The sequence below is a fragment of the Lethenteron reissneri genome, chromosome 25 (genome assembly GCF_015708825.2).
Source record: "Lethenteron reissneri isolate LAM-NWPU_2019-01 chromosome 25, ASM1570882v1, whole genome shotgun sequence".
Lineage (NCBI taxonomy): Eukaryota > Metazoa > Chordata > Hyperoartia > Petromyzontiformes > Petromyzontidae > Lethenteron > Lethenteron reissneri.
This window is the reverse complement of record NC_083803.1, coordinates 11,575,065-11,603,008: the sequence shown is the minus strand read 5'-3', so window position 1 is coordinate 11,603,008 and position 27,944 is coordinate 11,575,065. Positions and strand designations below refer to the sequence as shown.

Sequence of the window (27,944 nt, the reverse complement as noted above, 5' to 3'; positions counted from 1 at the left end):
ATGGAGTTGGTGCATCCCTAAACCCATCCAAGTACAACAGGAAACATAGTAAGACATATACACTGTAAAGAGGAAAATGATGACACAGTCACAGAAGATCCACCATTAGCCTTATGACTTTTGAAGCAGTGAAAATATTCTTAATATTGCATACACTGAAACTGAAATGTATTATCGTATACCGTAGTGTACAATAGATATGGCTGCAACAACAAACAGGACAAAGGCACTATAGGAGTGCAAAGTATAAGAAAGGTAAGCAAATTACTTTAAAAAATATAAACGTATAAAACTAAACAGTTTTTTTTTTATATTTTATCAAGTAAATCCCACTGAACTATTAGATTATTTTTCAGAAGTAACCTGGCCACAAACGATATGTGGACATACTCTTTGGTTCTTTCAGTAAAGTCACGTAGGTATAAAATAAAAAAAATTAAATCACGACGTTTCGGGCACAATACAAGCGTCCGTCATCAGGTGGGACAACCACAGCAAGAAACAATGGCTGAAGTGGGAAAAATGGCTGCTGTAACAAGAGGCTATATAGGTGGAGCCAGAGAGGGGAGGAGCCAGGGAGGAGAGATAGAGAGGGGGATGTGGGGTAGGGGTAGTGGAGTGCTGCCAAGTGGAGTGCTGCTCGAAGGGATTAAAGGGCGAGCATAGACAAAATGTAGGGGGGGTTGGGGAGGACAGCGGGGCTGGGAGTGGGGAGCTAAAGCAACAGGAGATGCGGATATGAAGACAAGACCATAACGCATTTAAGGTTTAATCTGGTTCATAACATCCTTCCAATGATTGCTCGATTTGTATCCATCTTCTCGGTTGAAGTTATGGCTCTGTTTATATATCTGGATGGCTTCATGAACAAACCTTTGATAATAGCCCGAAGGTTTGTAGAGCACCTTGGTCTCGGAAAAAACAATATCAGGAGAGCCCACAGCGTTATAGCAATGGTCAGCCACGGCAGAGGTATTAGTCCTGGCGTGTTTCAGATATGTGGACATTTAAAGCAGTAACATAATCACTCTGGACACCTTTGCAAACGAGAAGTTCCATCTCAAGGGATATTCAAGGTGAAATATTCCCGATGTGGACAAAAAAACTAAAGAAAAATTATACCATCACGGGCAGTCTGAGAGACAATTCTGTAGTCCGGTACAACGCGAGCGCATTTCCTTGTACATGCACGCCTTCGGTTCTGTGTCCTCTTTACAAGCAGGGCTTGGCAGGTGCTGCGTGAAGGTTCGTCAGCGATGGTGATGGCTTGGGGAGGCCTTCATCCAGGAGCGGATTGACCGTGGCTGACGATTATGTTGATGTGTGATTAAAACAAGTCATGAACACCAATTATGTGAGAATGACCTGCGATCTGTTACTAAGAACTTAACGTGATGGCGATAGTGTCCTACATCCGGCAGTGGTTATGCAGTATCTTTTTCAGTTCTCGTTTTGAAACGGCAGTTGCTTTGTCTATATAAAACAAAAAAAAACCCCCTTAGAATTGCAGCCCAGGGCCTATCTTGCAAAAAAAAACAAATTCGAATTTACATTCCTTGTCAAACTGCTGGTCAGCAACTTGAAGTGTATTGTGACATCGCAAGACTGTCATGCTTTATGGCGTGAAGATATATTACGATGCTTAAAATAAACGCAAGATAACAGGACATAATACATCATTATCGTTGCATCACACGACATTCAGTGCATTTTTTAAAACGAAACCAGGATGTCAGTTGCTTTTGAGAATTGGATGCGAACACAACTTTGCTTTGTTGACGGCATTGTTTAAGCATCCTTAGCTTTGGATTTTTACGTAAAAATGTGGAGCAAGTTGCAAGGTAATATCAACGGAGGTCATTTTTAATTTCCCACGGCTGATTGTCACTGAACTCAAGAGGTGTATATTTAAACAGTTTCTGAGCGCAGGCCCAAAGGTCCAAAACGACAAGCGGTCAGCAACAAACAGCACTCAAATTTTAATTGATAAGAGGTATAAACACATTCTTAGGTGTTTTCGGTAAAGTCACGTAGGTAAAACATCAAAATTAATAAAAATAATAAAATAAAATAAAGATCACGACGTTTCGGAGGCAACACAAGTCTCCGTCATCAGGTGGGACAGTCACAGCCAGATCCACCTGATGACGGAGACTTGTGTTGCCTCCGAAACGTCGTGATCTTTATTTTATTTTATTATTTTTATTAATTTTGATGTTTTACCTACGTGACTTTACCGAAAACACCTAAGAATATGATTCCTTGCAGTCACGAAAGCTTCAAGTCTAGGTATAAACACCTTTGTTGAATTCTGCAAGGTTATACGTGCGAGAGAGGAAGCAAATAGAGAAGGGCTGTTACTTGCAGTGTGGTGAATGGGTGAGTGAGTGGTGAGTTAGTCGATGAGTGGGTGAGTGGTGAGTGAGTGGGTGAGTGAGTGGGTGAGTGAGAGGGTGAGTGGTGAGTGGGTGGTGAGTGAGTGGTGAGTGGTCAGTGGGTGGGTGAGTTGTGAGTGACTGGTGAATGGGTGAGTGAGTGGTGAGTTAGTCGATGAGTGGGTGAGTGGTGAGTGAATGGGTGAGTGAGTGGGTGAGTGAGAGGGTGAGTGGTGAGTGGGTGGTGACTGAGTGGTGAGTGGTCAGTGGGTGGGTGGGTGGGTGAGTTGTGAGTGACTGGTGAATGGGTGAGTGAGTGGTGAGTTAGTCGATGAGTGGGTGAGTGGTGAGTGAGTGGGTGAGTGAGTGGGCGAGTGAGAGGGTGAGTGGTGAGTGGGTGGTGACTGAGTGGTGAGTGGTCAGTGGGTGGGTGAGTTGTGAGTGACTGGTGAATGGGTGAGTGAGTGGTGAGTGAGTCGATGAGTGGGTGAGTGGTGAGTGAGTGGGTGAGTGAGTGGGTGAGTGAGAGGGTGAGTGGTGAGTGGGTGGTGAGTGAGTGGTGAGTGGTCAGTGGGTGGGTGAGTTGTGAGTGACTGGTGAATGGGTGAGTGAGTGGTGAGTTAGTCGATGAGTGGGTGAGTGGTGAGTGAGTGGGTGAGTGAGTGGGTGAGTGAGAGGGTGAGTGGTGAGTGGGTGGTGACTGAGTGGTGAGTGGTCAGTGGGTGGGTGAGTTGTGAGTGACTGGTGAATGGGTGGGTGAGTGGGCAAGTGAGTGGGTGAGTTGTGAGTGAGTAGTGAGTGAGTGGTGAGTGGGTGGGTGAGTGGATGAGGGGTGAGTGGGTGAGTGAGTGAGTGAGTGGGTGAGTGGGTGGGTGGGTGAGTGAGTGGTGAGTGGGTGGTGAGTAATGAGTGAGTGGGTGAGTTGTGGGTGAGTGAGTGGTGAGTGGGTGGGTGAGTGGATGAGGGGTGAGTGGGTGGTGAGTAATGAGTGAGTGGGTGAGTGAGTGTCTGTCCAGCTAGTTGTGCCTCAGGCTTGTTCCATCTAGGACGGTCCTCTAGTTGCTACCGTGGGTGCACACCAGGCTCAACATCCCTGGTGAGTCGGTACAGTCAGGAGCTGCCAACACACCAGGCTCAACATCCCTGGTGAGTCGCTACGGTCAGCAGCTGCCAACACACCAGGCTCAACATCCCTGGTGAGTCGGTACAGTCAGCAGCTGCCAACACACCAGGCTCAACATCCCTGGTGAGTTGGTACAGTCAGGAGCTGACAACACACCAGGCTCAACATCCCTGGTGAGTCGCTATGGTCAGCAGCTGCCAACACACCAGGCTCAACATCCCTGGTGAGTCGCTATGGTCAGCAGCTGCCAACACACCAGGCTCAACATCCCTGGTGAGTCGCTATGGTCAGCAGCTGCCAACACACCAGGCTCAACATCCCTGGTGAGTCGCTACGGTCAGCAGCTGCCAACACACCAGGCTCAACATCCCTGGTGAGTCGCTACGGTCAGCAGCTGCCAACACACCAGGCTCAACATCCCTGGTGAGTCGGTACAGTCAGGAGCTGACAACACACCAGGCTCAACATCCCTGGTGAGTCGGTACAGTCAGCAGCTGCCAACACACCAGGCTCAACATCCCTGGTGAGTCGCTACGGTCAGCAGCTGACAACACACCAGGCTCAACATCCCTGGTGAGTCGCTACGGTCAGCAGCTGCCAACACGCCAGGCTCAACATCCCTGGTGAGTCGGTACAGTCAGCAGCTGCCAACACACCAGGCTCAACATCCCTGGTGAGTCGGTACAGTCAGCAGCTGCCAACACACCAGGCTCAACATCCCTGGTGAGTCGGTACAGTCAGCAGCTGCCAACACACCAGGCTCAACATCCCTGGTGAGTCGCTACGGTCAGCAGCTGACAACACACCAGGCTCAACATCCCTGGTGAGTCGCTACGGTCAGCAGCTGCCAACGCCAAATCCTGGGCGGCGGTTAACTAACCCGGAAAACTCAGCTTGTCTGAGCCTGGGCATGTGGAACCCCGGGTGGATGAAATTCCACCAAAAGGGTCTTTGGACCTTCCACTGCAACCAGGACCATCTCCAGTCGTCTTGACTACGTCTTGCCACTGGGTACAGATGGGGCTGGTCGAGAGAGTGAGGTTGATGCTGCGCAAATCACCCTCACTTAAATCCAAGTTCTCTGCGCAAGTCATGGCACTTTTTACCATCGTCATTATCCAAGTCCTGTGGCGATGGGTGAGCGACGAAGCAGCAGGCACGGATATGCTGGAAGCTGTAGTCGCAAACCTCCACGCAGGCGGCTCAGGATATTGGTCGTTCTCTCACTGGACCGAAGCAGCAGTGAAGTCCGGCAGCACCCTGAGTGACTGAGCAGCCCTATTCAAGATCACACTGCTCACCTCCATAGTTAGGAAAGAGTTAGAAAAGGTACCCTAAACATTGCCTGCTTCAAAACATCCTGGCCAGTCTACCGCAGCTGGTGGGATCCCATACTTGCGGTCGAAAACAGACCAAAGTGATACCACGCACTGTTGGCACCTGGAATGTGTGCACTTTGCTGAACACATCTGGATCAAAAAGATCTGAGAGACGCACCACTCTCGTGGGCAGAGAGCTAGCCAGATATAATGTGGAAGTTGATGCCCTTAGTGAGACCCAACTGGCCAATACTGGACAGGTGACTGAAGTGGGTGCAGGTTACACATTCTTCTGAAGCGGACGATGCCAGGAGGAGAGACGTGATGCTGGTGTTGGTTTTGCAGTAAAAAACCACCTGGTCAACCAACTGGCAAGCCAAACCAAGGATATAAATGACCATTTAATGACCTTAAAGCTCCACCTATCAGGTAAAAAGGAGGCCACCATCATCAGTGCCTATGCCCCTACCATGACCAACTCTGACGAGATCAAAACCAAGTTTAATAATGACCTGGAAGTCATTATTGCTGCCACAGCCAGCTCTTGGAAGTGACCATCAATCATGGAATGGAATCATAGGTGCACATGACATTGGGAAATGTAACAGCAACGGCCTTCTGCTGCTGAAAACATGCTCTGAATTTGACCTGCTCATCACCAACACGATATTCCAACTACCAAAGCGCAAAAAACTCATGGATGCATCCTCGTTCACACCACTGGCACTTGATTGACTACGTCATCGTGAGGAGGAGCGACCGGCACGATGTCAGGGTGACCAAGGCAATGTGTGGTGCTGAATGTTGGACTGACCATCGTCTCATCATCTCCAAACTTAACGTCCGGATTAAGCCTATCAGACGCACACAAGGAAAAAGACGTGTAAAGCGTCTTAACATCACTCGCCTACAAGAGGAACACATACAGACGCTGAGGCAGACTGGACTGCTCTCAAGACCGTGTTGCATTCTACAGCCCTTGAATCACTTGGTGTTCCCATACGTACACATCAAGATTGGTTTGATGAGAACGATGCAGAAATCCAAGCACTCCTTGACGAAAAACATCGCCTGCATAAAGCATATCTTAATGACAGCAGCTCAAGCTTAAAGAAAACTGCCTTCCTCAACATTCGCAGGGTTGTCCAGCGGAGACTCAGAGTCATGCAAGACACCTGGCTGTGTGCAAAAGCTGAGGCGATTCAGTCCTACGCTGACAGTAACAACACCAAGTGCCTCTATGATGCACTCAAGCAGGTCTATGGTCCGCAACACTCAGGAACTTCACCTATACCTGAATGCAGACGGAACAACACTCCTCACAGAGAAGGACAAAATACTTGCAAGGTGGGCTGAACACTTCAGCGCAGTCCTCAATCAGCCATCGTGCATGAATGAGGAGGTTATTGCGAGACTGCCTCAAGTTGAAATAAACCAGTCCCTTGCTGTTCTACCATCCATTGAGGAAACCAGCAAAGCCATAAGCCTCCTCTCATCAGGCAAAGCTCCAGGATCTGATGCCATTCCAGCAGAAATCTACAAGGCTGAAGGGAATCGCTTAGTCGACAAACTGACCGACCTCTTCCAGTCTCTGTGGAAATTAGAAACCGTTCCCCAGGAGTTCAAGGATGCCTCTAATCCATATATATAAGAGGAAAGGCAATCCACAGGCCTGCACCAACCATAGAGGCATCTCCATACTATCAATCACTGGCAAAATCTTGGCAAGAATCCTTCTGAACCGCCTAATTGTCCACCTAGACCAGGATCTGCTACCTGAGAGTCAGTGTGGTTTCAGAAAAGACCGCGGAACCACTGACATGATATTTAATGCCCGGTAGTTACAGGAGAAATGCCAAGAACAAAATGCTGATCTTTATATGGCTTTCGTTGATCTAACAAAAACATTAGACACAGTCAACCAGGAAGGCCTATGGAAGATTATGGCCAAGTATGGGTATCCAGACAAGTTCATTGGCATCGTGCGCAAACTCCATGATGGCATGATGGCCAGCGTCAGAGACCAGCAAGAACTCTCTGATCCATTCCCAATCACAAACGGGGTGAAGCAAGGCTGCGTTTTAGCACCAACGCTCTTCAGCATGGTGTCATTCCAGAACCACAACACTGGGATTAACTTCATCTACCGTTTTGACGGTGGGCTATTCAATCTGCGGAGGATGCAAGCCAAAACTAGAGTGGAGGAAGTCACTGTTCGAGAACTTTTGTTTGCTGATGACTGTGCTCTGGCTGCTGGCTCAAATAAAGATCTACAGGACAGTATGGACCACTTCTCCGCAGCTTGTAACAACTTCAGCCTAACAATCAGCACACAGAAGACTGAAGTCTTATACCAACCTGCTCCTGGGAAACCCTACACTGAGCCCACCATCTTTGTGAATGGGAAAAAACTTTCAGCCGTTGACAAGTTTACTTACCTTGGTAGTACTCTGTGCACATAGATGATGAAGTTAACATCAGGATTGTCAAGGCCAGTGCAGCCTTTGGACATATACGTGACTCGGTATGGGAAAGGACTGGCATCAAGCAGGAGACAAAACTGAAGGTCTACCTGGTTGTCTTACCAACTCTTCCGTATTGGTGCCAAGCCTGGACAGTCTACCAGCGCCATGCCAAGAAATTGAACCATCTTCACTTGAGCTGTCTGAGGAAACTGTTGAGGATCTAGTGGCAAGACAGAATCCCTGACACGGAAGTCCTCAGCAAGGCCAATATCCCCAGCATCCACACCTTGCTTGCAAAGGAACCGCTTAAATGGGCTGGGCACGTGACCAGAATTCCCTGCGCGAGACTGCCAAAACAAGTCTTCTTTGGCGAGCTGAAGAATGGCAAGTGAGCGCAAGGTGGCCCCAAAAAGCGCTACAAGGATACCCTTAAAGCTTCCTTAAAGAGCTTTGGATTCGACCTGAAAAGCTGAGAACCCCTAGTTCAGGACAGACCTGCCTGGAGAAGAAAGTACAGGATGGTGTAGTCCTCTGTGAGAGTAGGAGAAGCTCCTGTGCAATCTTGAAGAGGCAGCAGCGCAAATCTACCAAGGAAGGACTTGTGGCTGCACCTCAGAGCTCTACATCCTCCCTGACCTGTCCAGTGTGCCACAGGGAATTCCGGGCTCGGATTGGCCTCTTCAGCCATCTGCGCACTCAACAAAACCCAACAAAATGACAAACGTGCCATGGTCATCATCAACTTGATGGACGAACAAGAGAGAGAGATGTTTTGGTTCTTTCGGTTAAGTCACGTCTAAAGATAAAATAATAAATTAAATAATAGCATATTATGTATGTTTAACTTTTTTCAATGGTGGCATTCTTTAAACATCGTAAATGCGGGTTGTAAGTCGGAAGATCGTACACACAAATTATATGCACTCAAAAGATGGACTTTAAAAACAAAAAATCCTGACAAATAAACACAGTAACAGACAAGCTCGCACTTTCTCGATTATAGTATAATGGTGATGATGTTATAATTGATTGGCAACGGGCCCATCCTTCAATATCATTCGTGATTTTAGGTTAATCAAAATCTGTTTGTCGTGTCAATTTTAAACAGAGTATTGGACAACTGCCGCGCTCATTAAAACAACCGAGATCTTCCTGCCAGACCTGTTCGTGACCGGAAAAAAAGTAATTGCACAAGACACCCAACCCACCAAGTTTAAACGCACATACACCGCAATTCCGAAATATTACTCAATTCACCTTTCTTAAGGTCAAGTGCAGACATCATCATGTTAAAACAAAAATTTATCCTGGTGAAAGTATTTTGTAATACCCTTCATACATGCAGATGCTCTTTAACAATACGTAAACACGTCATATTTCGGACATTGTAAACACGTTGTAAGTCTTTTGTAATCAATGTCATAACAGCTGTGATTATGAATCTCTCTCTAGCTTAAATCATCAAACCAAGTGTGTGTTGCTCCCACGTTCCAGCAGACCTCAACATTCGCATTTACGTAGCAAACACCGTTAGTGCCCCCCCCCCCCCCGCCATTCGAAACAGCAAACCGCTTGAGTTGCCGTTGAAATCAACTTAAAGTGTGACCATGAAAACGCCTACGACGTTACGTGTTTTGGAGCTAGCATTGTGAGCTGAGTTACAAACACAAAATGAAATATTTGTGCACGATCAAATATATTTGCATTTTGGCAATATATTTTTTTACCTCGTTTTGTAAAAAAAAAAAATTCGCTCCGCCTCTTTGTCTTGCGGCTATCTCGGAATTGGTCGTTAAACGTGTTGATCGGGAGTGATCGAAAGCGGAAGGAGGGGGACATTGCGACATGCTTTGAGGACATGGACTATATATGGTGGCGTGTATTACGTGACACTCTCAATATCAATGCAGGGGTCGACACACCAGCAGCCTTAGTTGCCGTTGAAATCGACAAAGTGTGACCATGAAATCACCTGTGAAGTTACGTGTTTTGTGGCTCGCATTGTTCATATTCGGTATCTATAACTTTCACTGGATCTTCTCTGGCAACACGTGTAACAATGCATTATCTACTCGGGCAGACCATGCCACAACGAAAAAGCAAAGGATGCATGAACCTTTAGCCGAACAGCTGGATGAAATTGAGAGCATGTTGGGGAAGCTAATCGAAGGTATGTTACAATGTTAATGCGATTTACCTGTCTTTTTTGCACATATATGAATGAATGTCTGCGTGTCTTGCACATATTCCGTGGTCTGCGCAGGATATATATTCAGACTTGACTTCCCATAAAATGTAAAATTGAAGAAAAAAAAATGTTGCTTTAACATGTTTTGATTTAAAGCTTTCGTGACTGCAGGGATTCATATTCTTGGTTCTTTCGGTAAAGTCACGTAGAAGGGAAATAACATGTTATTGTATGACCTTCTTATGCCCTTCGTTGCGCAAGGTTGTACGATATTTTGCGAACAGTTGCCGCTGAGAGCGTTTCTTTTTGTCTTTTTTGCACTCCTCTGAGCTCCCGTGCCCACCCCCCCCCCCGTGCCAGATTATCCTAGGAGCACAAGTAGGTGCATATGTCGTAGCTACGGGCCCCGCACTTTCAAGGGCCCCGCGCTAAATGCTTTCAAGCTATCAATTCTGGTTCAGTGGATCTGTACTTGCTCAATTACTATAGTACTATACAACTTTTATGAACGACTGGGTGTTTGAGGTTAACGATTTGTCGTATTATCTGACTATATCAAATGGAAAAATACAATAACTTTATGCAAGTATTTTTTTTTTATTTAGGGCCTCTTTATAACATATGTTACACGCCCACACTAGTTTAATCCGGCACTGGTGCCCCCCCCCTCCGCCCGTCTACCGTTCTGCTGTAATGCTCACCGAAGCCGACTCCATCGAGGGCGATAAAGGGCACGGGAAATTAAGATTGATTTGATGACGTGTTCGAGTTTTCAGAGCGCTGATATGTGGATTCGTTTTGAATACGGTATTGCGTGTGCCACGAAATGCTATATTCTGATTCCATCTGTGCTGTGTCTATATTGTCCAATATCCAGGTTTTTTTTGGGGGGGGGGGGGGGTTAGATCGCGTAAATATATAATTGTGTCGTTAAACCCGCCACCACCCGACACAGACAATTAGTATGGTTTGTCACGTAACAGAACGTGCCAATTCGTCACTAGTACAGCTTACCGGTTTGTTGGAGAGCCAAGCCACAACATTTGCAATCTGAGTACGACGTTTCGCCAGTAATTACAATTAGCTTCATCAGGCGACAGCCAGCTAGCTATATCTACAGTTGTTTCGCCAGAGCGTAGAAGCTGCGGCGACGTTGTGAACAAACGGATGAATGCACCTTGATTCGTGACGATCGAGCAGTGATCTCATTGATGTCGTGGTGTCAGCTAATTAAAAGCAGTGACATTCAATGGCCTTTCTTGGTTGAACGATTATAAAATCCGCATGTCTAGTCGAATACCTTCACAAAAATTTGCGACAATTATTTAGAGACGCTGCACTGGGAGTGGTGCACAAGCTCGATTAACGCAAACACACTCATCACCAACACTGCGCTCTCAAATATATCATAGGTGACGTTACGGGCAAAGGGCCTTCTTCAGAGCACAGAGATAGGCCAGAGAAACAAGGAGGATAATCAGAGTTGGAGACAGCACTTTACCACAATGGAACCTGATGGATTTTTTTTTATATATATGCAGTATAAAAATGTGAATGGCTGATGGTTTATATCATCTCTGCGATACAACACCCGCGTGTATGTTCCCGTATGTATGTCACAGCGTAATGTGGGTGTTTCAGTGGGCACTCTGTGTCGGTTAGGGCACATGCTGCGTGCTCTAGACCAGTGGTTCTTAACCTCTACTGCAGCCTTGCACCCTTTGGTTCTCAATCGGTAAATAATTATCATGTTAATACATGCATAGGTTTGATGAAACAAAGTAGTTGCATTCTTGATTTGAAGCTTTTGTGACTGCAGGAATCCATACTCTTTGGTTCTTTCGGTAAAGTCACGTAGGTAGAAAAATAAAATAAAAAAATAATATTTCACGACGTTTCGATCGCAACACAAGCTGTCGTCCTCAGGCGGAAAAAATAATCCAGCAGTGGAACTGCTGAACCAGCGAGAGAGCTTTTACAACAAGGTTATCATATATAACCTTGCCATAACCTTGTTATAACCTTGTTGTAACAACAAGGTTACGTGAACAACAAGGTTATCATATATAACCTTGTTGTAAAACTATTTTGGTTATCAAATATAACCTTGTTGTAAAACTATGTTGGTTATCATTTATAACCTTGTTGTAACTGCTGGATTATTTTATTCCGCCTGAGGATGACCGCTTGTGTTGCGATCGAAACGTCGTGATATATTATTTTTTATTTTATTTTCATACCGACGTGACTTTACCGAAAGAACCAACGAGTATGGATAACAATGCCCTTATATGGCGAATGAGATATTTCTAACTTGATTTGGAGTTTTCGTGACTGCAGGAATTACGTCCTATGCTATTGTTTAATTTATTTTTTCTTTCTACGTGACTTTACCGAAAGAACCAACGAAAGATATTTCTAGTTTGTGGAATGAGGGCCTCTCAACGCCATTCGTAGCAGTCGTTGTCAAGCTGTCATTGGTCTGTCATTCAACAATGCACTCAGCCTGTTGTTATTCTTTTTTTTTGCAGATAAGAAGAAACCAATTTGCTCCGGCAATTCGTGGATCTCCCGGCCGGACACGGTGATTTTTTCAGAATGGGGGAAAGAGTTAACTCTCCGCGAGAAGCGCAAAGTCTGTGCCGGCTTCCTCGACTACGGCTACAATATATACTTAAGTGACCGCTTGCCTCTAGACAGAGATATCCCAGACTACCGACCACAAGGGTGAGGAAAAAAAATCGACGTCGTGGTGTACGTAGATAATGATCATTCAACAGAATTCTAATGAACGATTCTCGCTGTCTGTCGAGCAGTGCTTCTCAAGTTTGTTTGACTACTGAAATATCCCCTTGTTGAATTTTGTTTCAAACGAGTACCCCCCCCCCCCCCCTTGCCTGACCCAACATAGTTCTAAGAAATGAATGTATGAATAACGAGCATCAACATTTTAACCAATTGCCCATTTTGTGAGGTATCCTAACTCGACCGGTAACTGCGAGCAAAAACAACAAATAATTCAACGGACGCTCTGCATTGCGTGGCGTAATTTGTTGTCGCTCGTTGGTAACTCTTGAAACCAACACTGTTGACCATCTATGAGTTTATGAAGTTATTTTATATAGTTCTCGGCTACAATATGGATTTATAATGTTGTTTTGTATTGGCAGATTCATACGCGATTTTTCATCAATAACTCTCACGTACGATATAATTTCACACAGTTATCATCTCGCATAACCCCCCTGGCACATTGCCACGTAGCCCCAGGGTAACCACGGTTGAGAACCACTGCTCTAGGGGTGTTTTAGTTTTTTTGCAATTATAATATCCCACGTCTCAAAAAAGTAAAAAAATAATTCGTCAGCGGGATATACTCAGAATTAAGTAACATGACACATGGACTAAGACAACCACACCATCACCTAAGGCACTTATAGTCTCAGTCCTTTAATAACGTCAAAATGTTTGTTACCAAGCGCACGATTCAAGATAGAACATCCCAAACACCCAATCCGAATGCGTGCAATGTAACGAGACCTGCCAGCCAGGCCAAATCTGCTCCTCCTCTTTCTTTACGCAAGCAAGTGATGTCCGAGTGTTCTCCCATTCTCTCGCTCTCACTCTCTGCTGCACAAGGAACCACAATCACCCGACAAGACGATTCTGGTTCAAGGTGATTGTGTCCCCGATTATGCCGATGGCCGTCACGAGCCTCCCCAGCTCGCAATTTGCCTTTGAGTACCGCTCCCAGTGTCACACCCAGAGATCCCTGAGTCACGTTCAGTTAAACGTCTAAACACCCTTCACAGTGACCGCGCCCGGTGACCTTACATTGTCCGGATGAAATCAACTTCCGAGTGTAAATTGTTCAGAGATGCGGAGCACATTAACTAAACGCTACCATTCACCGCAACCCAACGAGTATCTCTGCTCCTACGTTTGCTCTAAAGCAGTGGCTCTCAACCGGGGATACGGGGACCCCATGGGGGTACGTGGCGATGTCCCATGGCACACGTGCGGTTATTTCTAAATGTGTGAAATTATATCACACATGTGAGTCATTGGTGAATGATCATGTATGAATCTGCCAATATAAAATAACTACGATGACATTTGTATCCATATGGTAACCTATAAGGATACAAAAAAACTTTCTACATTAATTTATCGTAAACAATGTTGGTTTCCAAGAGCAACAAGCGAGCGAGCACAAACTACATCACGCACGTAGAGCATCTGTTGAACTGTTTGTATGTGTGTGTGCCGGTCTCCTTCATAGGTGCTCGCGAACAGAACTTGCCCCAGCAGTCTGTTAAGGCTATACGGGGGATCTTTGTCTTCGTGCCGATCTCTATGTGTGTGTGGATGCGGTGTGGAAATAAACATCACCATTAGGGAGACAAAAACGGTCGGACATAGTGCTGGCCACCCACCCCCTCGTGTGCCGTGCCGGCCTTCGTAGGTGCTCGCAAGCAGCAATTGGCCCAACAGTCTGTTCAGGCTACACGGGGGAATCTTAGTTTATTGTTTTTGTGTGTGTGTTGGTCTCTATGTGTTTTAGATGCAGCACCAAGCAGTATCCCTCGGATCTCCCGGACCTCACCCTGGTGCTCATCTTCTACAACGAGGGGCTGTCCATCTTGCTGCGAGCGTTGCACTCGGCCGTGCGGAACACGCCCGCCCACCTGCTCAAGGAGGTCATCTTCGTCGACGACAAGAGCGACCTGCGTAAGGCTTATCAAAGCAATTGCGACCCACGGTCTTTTTTTTTAAATCATATTAATGTAAATAACAAAAAAATCGATCATTTTAATAGTCGTAATTTTCATCGTTGAAAATGTTTGTCGACTACTAACTGCTGTTTTTTATTTTACCAGGTAAGGCCCACTGAGCCTATGTTGCTCTCTTTCAGATGCGACCTGGCCACAAATGATAGCTCAACTTTTTGGCTTATCACGTGTAAATGTATTGCAGCCAAAGAATATAAATGCATGATTCTAAATATGGAGGGGAAAAACCGGAGGACCCAGATAAAAAAAATTCACGCTACCACCTTATTTTATCCCATTGATGCTTACAAACCTTTTCATATGATGCTTGGAGTATAGGGTACAATAATGTAGGATTGTTATGGATAAGCATATCTCGTACTCCAGTGGTGGTGCCTTTTTTCCATAACCCCCTACTTCAAGTCAGCCTCGTAGCGTTTCGGCTAATAGTGAAAGATTAATCTCTGCGGCTAATATCAATGGTGAGTTATCTCCCCCCCCCCCCCAACCCCACCCCGTAACATTCACTCGCCCCCAATGACCAGCATGGTGAAGTATGGTCAAACAACGCCCATGGACAAGATGGCATGGAGAGGCCTTCACTCCGCTGTGTATTGTTATTAATACTCAGTCGTGTATTAAGCAGACGCCTGCTTGACGGGTGTTAATGTCCTCTGATGTGCATTCTGTATAATTTCCACTTTGATTATGCTCAACGTGATTTTCTGCTCACATGAGCATTGAGGCGGTGCTCATGTTTAACGCCCTGAGCTCGGAGAACAAGTTCCCCATTCCTATGGCGGGGGTGAGTCTAAGCTTAGGACAAACTACTATTGGCCTCTAAAGTGGTACTTTTTATCGATCCTGGAGGGATGATAGGCTGAGCCAACTCTCGACTCGGATTTGAACTCGTAACCTTCCGATTGCGAGCCGCTCAGTCGCATACAAGAAAGTAGTAAACAAATAGCAAACATATCGATGCCTTGTGATAATATATTCAAATTTATTTTGGGCGCCACGGTGGCGAGATGTTAACTACCTCGCCTGATATACAGGAGATCGTGGGTTTGATCTCGGCCCTGACGCCTGCTGTATATTTGGAGTGTGCGTGTCTCTCTCTCCCCGTGGTCCTTGTGGATTTTCTCTCCACATTTCGAATCAACATCGCGCGTTTCGAGTATTTGGCTGCTATAAATGTCCACATGATGAGGCACTTCGTAGAAGCTATCATTTGTGGCCAGGTCGCTTCTGAAAAAGAGCTACATTGCTCAGTGGGCCTTACCTGGTACATTAACAAAAATCGGTGGGGGGCGCAAGTCTAATAAGCGTTGATACCAGATGCAATTGAGATTAATAATCGATACAGTTGAGATGAATAATGAAATAAACTAACATGAAGAGCTATTGAGTCTGCTTTAGAGAGTATGTGGCCTACTCTTTCACGCTGATGAGACATCTTGAGCGAGGTGGGAGTAACCAAACTTTACCCCACCACACGCAACCTACCGAGTGACTAATTGTGGTGCGCCCACGTGTACTTCTGGGTGTACAGAAGCGAGGGGTTCTCGTTGTTTCAACACGTTCCAGTGACCTTTAAATACAGCTAGACGCTGCTGCTCATGTGATGCGACCATCTATTGGCGTCTCTTCCTCAGCCGAACTGCAGGAAACGATGACGAACAAGGTGCAGGAGTTTGCAAGGGAGCGGACCAACATCACCATCCGGATCATCCGGCACAAAAAACAACTCGGATTGAGTGCTTCCCGTGTGTCCGGTATCAGAGCTGCTTCTGGATCCGTTGTGGCAATTATGGATGGGCACGTGGAATTCCCGGTTGGCTGGTACATGATACACACAAATACACACACACATACTATGCACCCATTTCTTTAAAATGTTTTTATTAATCTCGCAGTGTGACCACATTTTTCAAAACCCACGACGCATCCACACTGCCTGGACCGCTCAAGTAATTTAAGGGCGACCTAATACCTCCGTGTGATCGTTTGAAACTATGACTGTTCACTGGAGTTTGACGCATGTCGAAAAAGTTGTTCATGGAGCCTGTCTCAAGCGATTAAAATCGTCAGGCGGTGAAATTCGCACGCAGTTATTCGCTTGTCACGTTGTTGCAATATCACGTCACCTTGACGAGCCCCGAAGCTGAACTTCAAGCTGGAACATTCTTTTTATTTGACAGGAGGCAATTCCTCCAGCGAAACACCTGCTGGGGACATAAGCTATTTTTAACTCGTACAATATCGGCGGTGTGTGGGATGAGCAGTGGTTAGTACGCCCAGGGCCGGATGAAGGCACGGGGCTTTAGGGGCTGCAGCCCAGGGGCCTCCGCCAGCCAGAGGGCCTCCAGAGATTAAGTGAAAAGTTATTTCACTTGTGAATGCTGAATTTGATTTGTTGTTAGCCTTGTAAAAATAAATTATATTTTTCTTTAACTTTTTTTTTAACTTTTGAAAATAAGTACGCTCGACTATGAACCAGGCGACTTGCACTTGATTCCTGGCCATGGCGAGCATCACTGGCGATGAGGTCTAAACCACCCACTTCACCATCCCGCACTGACCAGCGCGGTGAGGTATGGTAACACAATCCCAATTAACCGTGCAGCATTGGAAGGCCTTCAAAGGGCATATGTTACATTACCCTGGTGGAGGAATGACTGGAAAAACGCAAACGTCATCCAGAATACGAACCTCATCAAGGATACCACCACCAAATAAAATAATTTCCTAATACGACTGCAGCACACAACAACTAACGGTGACACATCGTGAACTCACGATCAATGCGAGCCTATGAGTCTCTGTGACTCTGTGGGTCTATAGCTCTCTGTGTGAGTCTATGAGTCTGTGTCAGGCTATGGGTCCCGGTGTGAGCCTGTGTGTCTCTGTGTGAGTCTAGGACCCCTCTTTTCATGAGCCTGGGGTCCCACGTGGACAGAGACGGCATTGTTTGTCGTGAGCCCCCGTGTCCTCCTCTCCTCCCAAAACGTTGTTCCACCATTGTAATCAAGTGACAAATGACTTCCCTTATCACCGTTTCGTTACAGGGCGGAGCCTATATTGGCAAGGATAAAAGAAAACCGGAGGGTGATCGTGTCTACGATATTCGACCAAGTACTATACGACAGTTTCCTGGTCAATCGTTTCGAATCGCAAGCACAAGCGTACGATATGCAGCTCTGGGCCGTCTACAACAGCCCTCCTCCGGACTGGATCGCCAACAACGACCCCACGGCCCCCATCCGGTATGAGATGAAGCACCAAGACGGCACCCCAGTAAACGTGGAACGCTGGGCCAACGTTGGACCAACGTTGGTCCACATGGCAATGGAGGCCCAGCGTTGGCGTGGTTACTGGGACGATGCAACACGATGTGTGCATGTGGAATTCACTCTGGATGGCAGGATGGCACATTGGTAACGTTGGTGCCTCGCAGGGAGATTCCTGACTCGGGAGCCTTTCTGTGTGGAGTTTGTGTGTTCTCTCCCCCCCCATTTTTTTACCAGCAGCAGGGAAATGAAAACCTCACGCTCTATATTATCAGCAAAAAAACTTTAGTTTTCATCGATTTCAAGAACCCAAAGACAACTTCGTAACAAGGAGACCGCGATTGTTATTCTGTCCAGCATCGATGACAATGAGCATGAAAATTATGCGTGCGTTTCACAACCATGTAATTTTCCTATCAGGAGCCCTGCCGTGATGGGCTGCATGGCAGCTAGCAAGAGTTACCTGGAAGAAATTGGCTTCCTGGATGAAGGCATGTTGGTGTATGGAGGAGAGAATGTGGAGCTGGGAATAAGGGTAGGTTATTACGTACATGCATGTAAATTAAGTGGTCTGGATATCTTGAGTCCACATTTCATAATGACGATAATTTGGATGATTTAGACACGTCATCAAAGTAGCGCCTCGACACGTTTTGATGGACATCCGGTCGTGGGGATGGATGCATGAGTTCTCCGATCTAGCACTGTAAAGGCGACGGTTAGTGGATCACAAAAATATGCATGAAATTCCCATCCCATGGGCGTCAAAGAAGGCTCTAAACCCCTGACTCGCCTGGAAAAGGCTGTACAGCAGGATGACGAATCTCCATCTGTTTCCATCCGTACGGGGAAAGAGTGTTGCCCCCTTGTGCAAGGCCTGGGTTTTCTCCGTGTGCTCCGGTTTCCTCCCACTTGGATAAACACTCAGAATAAATTGGCAGAAAACATTTGCAGGACCCTCTTGAAAGGTAATTGGACTTTTAATGACAATAATAATATCTCCTGGGTAAATAAGGACTTATTATATAGACATGTTCAAAGACGTGTTGATCCGTGATTTATGTGTCATCAACGTCTGGCAACAAAAAAAATGAGTGGTTTAACAAGGCTGGCTCTGCTGATGAGATCCCGAACGTTAAAAACAGCCCAGAGTTTGGTTGATCAATCATATATTGCTGAATGAAGTTGATCTGAGAGATAGTCGCTATCATCCCTCAAAAATAGCACACAATTTGAGCTTAGGGTTGTATTTATATAGGATTACTGAGTGAAACAAGTTACCTTTTTTAAATGTTAATGTCGAATATAGGGCGACACAAACTATACGTGCGTACACTTAAACGTGCCCCCATTCTCATGTGGTTCACATTCTGCTGGTAGGTGCTTTTATGGCCATTTGTGTTTATAATTCCCACCAAAAAATAAGCCATCGGTTTTGAAGTGTCAAGGGCAATTGCTGCAATGGTCTCCAGTGCGTCTTTTCCAATGGCACATCTAAGTCGCACAGGGATTTGATTGCAGCTCGGCATGGGAATTAGCCAGTGGGAAAAAAAACACCTATACCGTGATGGCCCGGATGTGCCAGTGGAAAAGGGTTATAAGTGTGTGTGCGTTTTTAAGGTAGGAGGGTGGTGTTATGATGGTGGTTATCTCGATGCACAACAATCCCAGAGATCCGACTTCCAGTTCTGAATATGGTTTGATCAACATCTCAAGATGACACATTTAACACACGCAATGCTTATTTAATCTCTTAATTTTGAAGTGTAACCCTTGACTGCCCACTCGTGGGCTTGCGTCACGCCGTGTCGGCAGGCCTGGCAGTGCGGGGGTCGAGTGGAGATCCTGCCCTGCTCTCGCGTGGCTCACATCGCCCGATACTACAAGCCCTACGCGCCGGACCTGTCGATCCACATGCGGCGAAACGCTCTGCGTGTCGCCGAAATTTGGATGGACGAATACAAGTGGATGGTCTACATGGCTTGGGGTGTGCCTATTCAAGTAAGCTCAACCGTGTCCACATCTGTGCAAAACATAAATGCAAAAGTGCCATCGGCAGCAGCAATCGCCAACTTATCACCGTCCCACGCGGTCTGGTGATGTCGCAATATATTTCACTCCTCTTGGGTGCACTTCCTCCCTTGACTGCCATTCCGATGTTAGCATCTTCGTGTCCTGCCTAAGGCCACATTTCTCAAATGCCAACACGAGGTCACACCTGGTTGAACTACAATTTTTAAAGTCACGTTTTAAATTTGTGTATGTTCTCTAATCCGTTTATTCCTCTGTCCTGTAATTACAAGCATGTACGAGTGCATGCACACTTTGCAGCATTTGTTTAATTTCTTTCACCAATGTCCACACCTCTGACCTTTGTGTCTGAGCAGAAACGCACTGATTAAAATGTTCGTCTTGAGGCACATTGACATGTCGCTTTTCACTATCAAGTTGAGCTTTCCGAAAGTACTCCAGCACAATCTCGTCCACCTCTCTGTGTCACAATTCACATCTCGATCCGCCTTCGGCAGCTTTCCTCGACATGCAGATCGATGTTTCCCAGCCGTGCAAAATTGCAAGCAACTCTCCTTTCTCGCACTTATCTCGAGCCCAACTTTGTGGCCTTCTTCCTGAGGCTTTTCGCGATCATTTCCTGTAGTTGATTTTGATCGGTTATTCCGATGACTTTATTGTCAGAAAATCATCATCAGATAGCCTGTAGGTGTCCACTGCACATTGCCATTTGTTTCCACTTTCCTCTGCCTTGTACAAATATTCTCAAGTAGTGTCAGCAAATATAAGATGCTTAATACTTTCTCCTTGTATGTTGATGCCTTTATTCCCCCCAATATTTGAATAATATTTTCGACTGCTGCAGTGAATATCCTTGTTTGAGAGCGTATCTCCTTTGCTCGACTCCCCTTGTGATTTGTATTCGTGTTGTTTAATGCAGTGTGTTTGATAAATGTTGTTCCTACATTTTCTAAGAGCTGGAATGAGTGCATCAAGTTACCACTACAAACTTACATTCTGTAGACTACAGAAGCCAGGCGTAACGTGTCTTGATAATAATTTGTCTTTCTATAACTTGATTGGGAGCATGTCACGTGTACCACACCCGTAACAAACTTTAATATGCAGATTTATCTTCTCACTGTCATCGTATCGTCATCGTGTTAGGCACAGGAGTGGCAGCACACGATGAGCACGCTTTGATCACATATTTTTCTGCAGGACTCGGGCATTGACATTGGCGACATATCCAAACGAGTTGCTCTGCGTTCCCTGCTCAAGTGCAAGAGCTTCAAATGGTATCTGGAAAACGTCTTCCCGTCGTTCGAGCTCCGCCATAAAATTGTCCGCTACGGAGTTGTGAGTAATGTTCGTTCTTGTAATTTTTTATTGCGAGGCGTATGAAACATGTCACTTAAAAGGCCGATGAAGTTTGCCGTTGAGATGGAGTGCGTTATGTTTTTTTACGTAATAAATAATGAGATTCTAAGCTTTATTGGCTTGTGAAGGATCGTAATGTGGCCCAGAGGTTGCATGTTGTTGCAGAGGTTCGCGGTTCGATCCTGGCAGGCGGCCCTGGTTACTTCTGCGGGGGTGTTGATGATGAAATTCGAGCATATCTGCTTCATAGGGGACGTTCAAAATCTCGCGACGTCAATTGAAAATAGTCGGCCATTGTGTGCCAGCGTCACGGTCGAATTTATACAAAATTGCCCACAAAATGAATTGGGCTTTGCTACGTCGCCCCCTACCGCGAAACCACTGCACACTGTGTCTGTGAAAGGCAGCGCCTTCGCGATCACCTGGTGCTACAAGAATGGAGCGCATGCCAAATGTGCACACGATGACACTGGATAAGATCTTCGTTCTAAATAAAACGTCAGCCACCAGAAATCCCAAGCTGACTGCAATTTACCAAATAAACATATAGGATATAAGTGCTGTAGATTGTGAAGTTGCGAATATGAATATGCAGGCACGCTTATTTTTAGTGAACTTCAATGCAATTTCAAATTTCTGGCAAATTATATCCGCAATGTTCTGTCGTGAAAATATTGATATCGCAGCAACCATACATCGTGCCTAATGCTCCCTTATTTCGAACAGAGCTTACAATCACAGTTCCACAAGACTGTACACCGAAAATGTGTTCTGTTAATGTGTACTTGTTATGCTTGACAATGTTCTTATTTCATTGTGCAGTTGACAAACAGCAAAAGAACAGATGTATGCTTGGACAGAGGAAACCCAGAGAAAAATAAACCGATAGTTTACCCATGTTTTGGATACCAACCACAGGTAAATCGAATTTCTAATGTATAAGATGCAGTGCCGGATTATCCGCGGAGCAACAGTCGCTACACATGCTATGGGTCCCGCACTTTCAAGGGCCCCTCGCTAAATGCTTTCAAGCATATCAATTCCGGTTCAATGATTATGCACTTGCTTTATTACTATAGTACTATATTGCCTTCAACATTTATGAACAACTGGGTGTTAAAGGTTAGCGATTTGTCGTATTATCTGGCTGTATAGCAAATAAAAAAATGCAATTACTTTACTATGCAAGTAAAATATTCTAACAACATATGCTACAGGCATACAACATATGCTACAGGCCTCGCACTAGCTTAATCCGGTACTGATAAGATGCATCATCACCTCCTACACACCATACCATGTGCTCATCTCTGTATTCATGCCGATGCAAAGCGCTTAACATTTTTGATTCGCGTTATTTTTTTTATATTTAACCTGGAAATTCCTTCAGGTAGAATATCTGACCTGCAAGGGTGTCCATGGTGCCTCTTTACTCGCCCACAGCAAGCACGTCGCAGTTCAAACCTAAAACTTACGCAGCTTGCTGTTTTTGTACGGTGCATAACGCACCCAAATACATTCGCAAAAACGTCACGCATTATAGATGCCACACACGGCCGGGTCTCGTATTGAACGTTCTTTGGCTCTAACGGCTGAAGACGCGGTGCGAGTTCGCACCCAAGATGCAAACGAGTTGCGACTGGGGGCTTCGTTCGCGCGCGTCTGCGAGGTCGTTCCACGGCGATGTGGCTCTGTGCCTGAGCAAGAGGTCGCATGATGGGGGCTTCCACCCGGGGGGCAGCAGCGACATCGTCGCTATGAGTGTCGGACCGCGGAGCCTTCGTTGTCGTATTACGACGGTGGTTGAGTTTGAAGCGGGAGTTGCATTGCAACGTCCACATCTGCGGATGTCGGAATGCCCGTCTTCGATAGGTGGGGCAAAGAAAGCCACGTCAGGAATTAGGCACACAGCAGCACGTGTAATAGAAACCATTTATGTCACATTTGCCTTGATTTGCTCAGTATAGCCAAACCGCGATGCAGGTTGTTGATCGGAACGCCCTCGGCTCATCTCGCACCATTTACCGGAAACCCGCGTGCGGTTTGTTTTGCAGTTGGTCGTCCAAACCTCCTCCAATTTTGTCATCGTCGGGTTTAAGCTCACCAATTCGGAGCAAGGAAGAACGACTGTCGGCATCTCTGAGAATGGAGAGGACTTGTCTCTGTTGGATATCGACGTTTCTGCGGATCAAGGGCGATTCCTGCTGTTTGAGGTAAGCTCGTGTTGACGCTATGTGCCACACGTGTAAGATGCTGTACGACGCAGGTTAAACACGCCTGTACGTTCATCTTTAACTAGGGATCCAACAGGTTTAGAGAAATGAGTGTCTGCGGCAGGCAGTGAACGCTTTCCATCGGTGCTGACCAATGGGGATTTGTCCAGCTGAGTCCGAGGACTGCGAGGCAAACGGTCTAGCAATGTGAACACACCTGGTGCACCTCCAGAAGATGCAGCCGAGCCAGGCATAACTGCTCTTGGATTACAACCGGCAACGGAAACCTACACGTTCATATTTTATACCAATATTTGTTCTGCGGTGGATACATAAAAAAAAATTCCAAAGGCTGTACAGTATTCGACATTTTTAATTATACTATTAAGTAAACAGCCGTCCTATATTTATCATAGAGCGTTTCTCTGTTGCACGTAAAATGAAACAAACTGGAAAACCCGCCCATAAAGGGAACCTCCATTCCTTTGAAAGGGAAACGTGTCCCTTATTTACCCCTCAGAATCCGGTGCGTCTCCTCTTCGCAAGTGAGCTTGCTCGACTCACTTAGGCTTGCCTCTGATTTCAAGTGAGCCAGCTCCGATACCACGCTTTACTTGAACCGGCACTCATCCGTGTGGTCCCTTAGCCACGCTCGCGATTTCCCCACGAGGCTGAGCCGGAGCCCCAAAGCCACGGCTGAGCCGCTCATCGACTCGCCTTGGAAGCAAACTGAGCGGCTCAAAGCCTGAGCTGAGCATGAGTGTAGGAGGCTAAGCCGGAGCAGAGCCGTGACTAAGAAGGCGGCTCTGGCAAGATTTGGATATGGACACACGGGCATGGCGGTGTATTATGTGGTCATCCGCCACACCATTCATGACATATTAAAGTGAATATGAATGTCGGGGCCTTAAAAGTGGTACGGAATTCAACTCGATTGAGAATGCACTTCAAGCGCGAATAAATATGAAGCCTGCCAGAAGACACAAGTATTCTAATCATTGTAACCTTTCGATCACTAACTCATAAACTTCATGGATAGCACGTGCATAGGATACATTAATATCCAGTAATATTTTGTCCATCAGATGGATCATCGGAAAGGGACAGAGCAGGAGGACTCCTTTCAAAGCTTTCTGCGCTTTCTAATCGGATGTATTCCGTGTTGTGTTTGTGGTGCGCAGGATGGTCAGGTGAAATCTCAAGACAAGACAAAGTGCATGGAAATCGTAGATGACATCACTAAGGAACATGGGGTCGATTTAGTGTTGCAGCCCTGCTCTGGCCAGAAGTGGACTCTGGCATATTACCAGAAATCCTAGAAAAGTGCAATGTGTATATAAGGCAGTCTTGATTTGAAGCTTTCGTGACTGCAGGAATCCATACTCTTTGGTTATTTCGGTAAAGTCACGTGGGTAAAAATAAAATAAATCACGACGTTTCGGGCGCAACACAAGCGTCGATCATGAGGTGGGAAAGCATGGTCTGCTGCTGAGGCAGACTGTTTAACAGACTGTTTAACAGTCTGCTTCTGCATTTTATTTTATACCTACGTGACTTTACCGAAAGAACCAAACAGTATATAAGGCAGCTTAGATATTTTTTTAATATAATATATACATCGTTTAATTGTACGTAAGTTGTGTTTTATCGACAGCAGAAAGTAAAACTCCCTGCAGTGTTAACAAAAGTTGGTATGGCTAAGGTGGACTGTATAACACTGTTTAACACTACTACTATCATCATCATCTCTATGGAGTAGATCACCAATTAACTTCTGAAATTCAACTTCAGTATACGAGATTTCTTGAATGACAAACTGCTCTACATAGGTTGGCAACTTTTGCAAATGGTCTTAATCTCAACCTCGTGATCAACCAATCCCTCAGTTAATGCATGTTCCCTATAATTCCCCACACCATCCTCTGGATGTCGTCATCACAGAAGTTAAGTTAAATCATGTCATGCTCATGACACCGGTCACTTTTAGTGGCAACATCTTATACGTTTCCCTTTACCGACAGACTTAATTTATTCAAGAAATTCCAGGCCCCAAATTTATTTTCTCCAATCAGGTACTCATCTCCTCCACATCTCCCTCGACTTAGAGAGAGAGGCAGTCCGTCATAGGCAGAGGAGGTGAGGAAGGTCTTGAGCCTGGACTTGAACAGGGGCAGGGAGCCGACAGATGGCTGATGTAAGATATTTCCAGAAAAATGGGGGCAGCAGAGATTGATCCGGGATCAGACTGGGGGCAAGTGGATATACTCGAGTATTGAGGGGATGTGATCTCGTGAACGGATGCGGTGAAAAGTCAGGTAGTGGGATTTTCAATCATCTGGAGTTTAGAAATTAGGGAATTGAGGAGGCCACGAAAGAGAGAGTAGAGACAGGGTGGTTCCATAGAGCGGCGTTCTTCGTTGCAAGGCTCACGGGCCACTGGTTGCCTTTAGTGCAGCCCTGACGTGCAGCCCTCGACAATGCACAACACGTGACAACACCCCCATGGTGAAGAACACTGCCACAGAGGGTCATGATCAGCTACAAGGCACTGCTACCTACTCAACATCTTGACAAAAGCATGACCAATTCCTCGTGCCTAACATCTGCGGAAAACAGATGCACAGCCTCTGCTGCATTCACCCTGTTCCCTAGCAAAGCCAAGACAGACTAAATACTCGATCTCATTTTTCTGCTGCAAGGCAACCCTGGTAGTGTTGCACTAAAGTTTTGCCAAACACCTCAATTTGATTTGTGGATAAAGAGAAGATTGTGGATGCAGTGCCCATCCCATTCCCTGCAGATCATACGATTCCTATATGTGAAGTTGATGTATTCGTGAATTATTGCAGTATTCTATTAAGCCAGAAGTTCTGTCAGAAGTTGATTACCCGATTAAAGTCAACTGAGCTGTACCTCTCTTTGCCAAGGGCGACTTGGCCAGCAGAGCAGTTATACATACGTTATTTAAAAATAAAAGTGCATGATAATAATATTTTCTGAAACACAATTATGTACATTCATACTTGAAACTTTCTGATCTCAATGGGGTCCGTTTAAGGCGGGCGGGGGGGGGGCTGCGTCTCCGGAGCCGCGTGCGGCTCTTTAAGGAACTGCTGCTTCGTGACGACGTCATTTATTAAGGAACCACCGTCTCCGTATTCACACGCGTTGTGGCTCTTGAACTATTGAGAGGTGTTTTTAACCGAATTTGAAAAAAAATGCCTCTTCCTGTTATTTTTGGATGCCGACCACTGTTTTAAGGAAGTCCAGATATGGCAGCAGAATGGAGATCCCAAGCGGAACCAAAAGATGATTCCAGCACCTTGGAGCAGTAACTGTACAGTAAACGCTTTTGAACCAAATTGTGAAAATCTCGGAATTGTCAACAAAATGATCAGGCGTGCGCCACGGATTTTTAGGGCTTACTAATCGTGTCAATAAATCTGACAATGCGAACATTTACGGCCATTTACTCCATGAAGTAATATAATTCTGGCCTGATATTAATGGGTATACAGTTTTACATAAAATATATATTATATTTGTGTTGGGTGACTTGATGAAATTTTACTTTAAGATTATTATATTGGTGCGATCAAAATAATTGCTGCTGTGTCTTACATTTATCTGAAATTCTGTATTTAAAAGATTTTATATATGTTTTCCAATGTTAATATGCGTTACATTGCATGAATGACAAGTGACGACTCATTTTTTTGACAAATCTCAAAATAAAGATTTAACACGATCATTATATGTGCAAAGCAATGGTCTCGCAGAAGAATTCAGTCTAGATGAACAGTCTGAGCACCGATGGTCAGACTGACTTCGTAACTCCAAAGTTGTTGGCCAGGCTTGGGAAAACGTAATCATTGCTGATGTCAACTGTGTGCAGAAATGTACTGTATTGTTGTAGTAATTACAATTGAACAAAAATAAGTCAGTTACTTCCTGCATAAATGAATATTGTAGAAGTTCTCTTCTCCTGTTTACAGCTGTGAGCCCCTGGTGGAAATTCCTCAGTCGTATGGCAGAGGCGAGTCTTTCCACGGGACAACCACTGCTGAATACCCAGCAAAGCGATACCTATTTTGTGACCCCGGAAGGATGATGGGCTGTCAGCCGCCTTAACCAGGATTTGTACTCGCAACTTTCTGATTGTGAGCTACTTACTCTGCCACTGAGCCACCTGAACGGTCATTTACAAGCCTGTTCTATTGCAGCAGTAGCGGTTAATGGTAGTGTACTGGGTAAGCAGGGAGAGCAAGACTTGCTGTAGGCAACACGTTTATTAATACCTCAGGGTCCATAACACAAAGGGGTGCCCTTTACACCCGATACCCGAGGGAGGCAGCCCCTCCGGACGAATGTGCCCTCACTCTGGTTATAGTTTTACCCTAGACTGGTAAGCTCTGAACCCGACTCCAGCCAGGGGTTCGGGTTCTGCCCTTTGGGCTCTTCGCTTCAGTCTTCAGAGTGGCTCTTCAGATCCCCTGGTCTTCAGGTCTTAAGGTGGACGATGACTGCCGGACCCGTTCAGGCGCCCGGCTTTTATACCCGTTTCAGGGTCTCTCCGCCCCGAGCCACACCTTCCTTCTCGAACTCTCTAGGGGGCCCTGCAATATCGGCATCCCCCCAGTCCCCCTCTTGGGGTCTGATATCCCTGGTGGCCCAACGGCTCAACTCATCCCACCTATCCTGTCTACCACCCTCTGTTGGCACGTGCCCGATACTGCAGGTAAAAATCAATGGCGATAACCATACTGCCCAACAATGGCACGACAAGTAGTATGGGAAGTTAGCCAAATG

General features: G+C 45.8%; 1 protein-coding gene and 1 long non-coding RNA gene across 2 annotated transcripts in view; one reads left to right on the top strand and one right to left on the bottom strand.

Moving 5' to 3' along the window:
- Positions 1-27,944, bottom strand: part of LOC133347227 (uncharacterized) — a 344,284-nt gene that overhangs the window by 1,201 nt on the left and 315,139 nt on the right. The window lies entirely within an intron of this gene.
- LOC133347224 (polypeptide N-acetylgalactosaminyltransferase 18-like) lies at positions 9,169-26,883 on the top strand. The gene is made up of 11 exons (XM_061559317.1): positions 9,169-9,452; positions 12,002-12,197; positions 14,035-14,201; positions 15,898-16,084; positions 17,311-17,508; positions 17,953-18,067; positions 19,348-19,533; positions 20,764-20,901; positions 21,745-21,840; positions 22,977-23,135; positions 24,317-26,883. The coding sequence occupies exons 1-11, from the start codon at positions 9,245-9,247 to the stop codon at positions 24,452-24,454; spliced, it is 1,788 nt and encodes a 595-aa protein (XP_061415301.1). The 5' UTR covers positions 9,169-9,244; the 3' UTR covers positions 24,455-26,883.

Coding starts and splice junctions, on each gene's coding strand:
- LOC133347224 (XM_061559317.1), top strand. CDS start 9,245: ATGAAATCACCTGTGAAGTTACGTGTTTTGTGGCTCGCATTGTTCATA. Junction 14,202..15,897: donor CGACGACAAGAGCGACCTGC/GTAAGGCTTATC, acceptor TCTCTTCCTCAG/CCGAACTGCAGGAAACGATG. Junction 23,136..24,316: donor GGCGATTCCTGCTGTTTGAG/GTAAGCTCGTGT, acceptor TGTGGTGCGCAG/GATGGTCAGGTGAAATCTCA.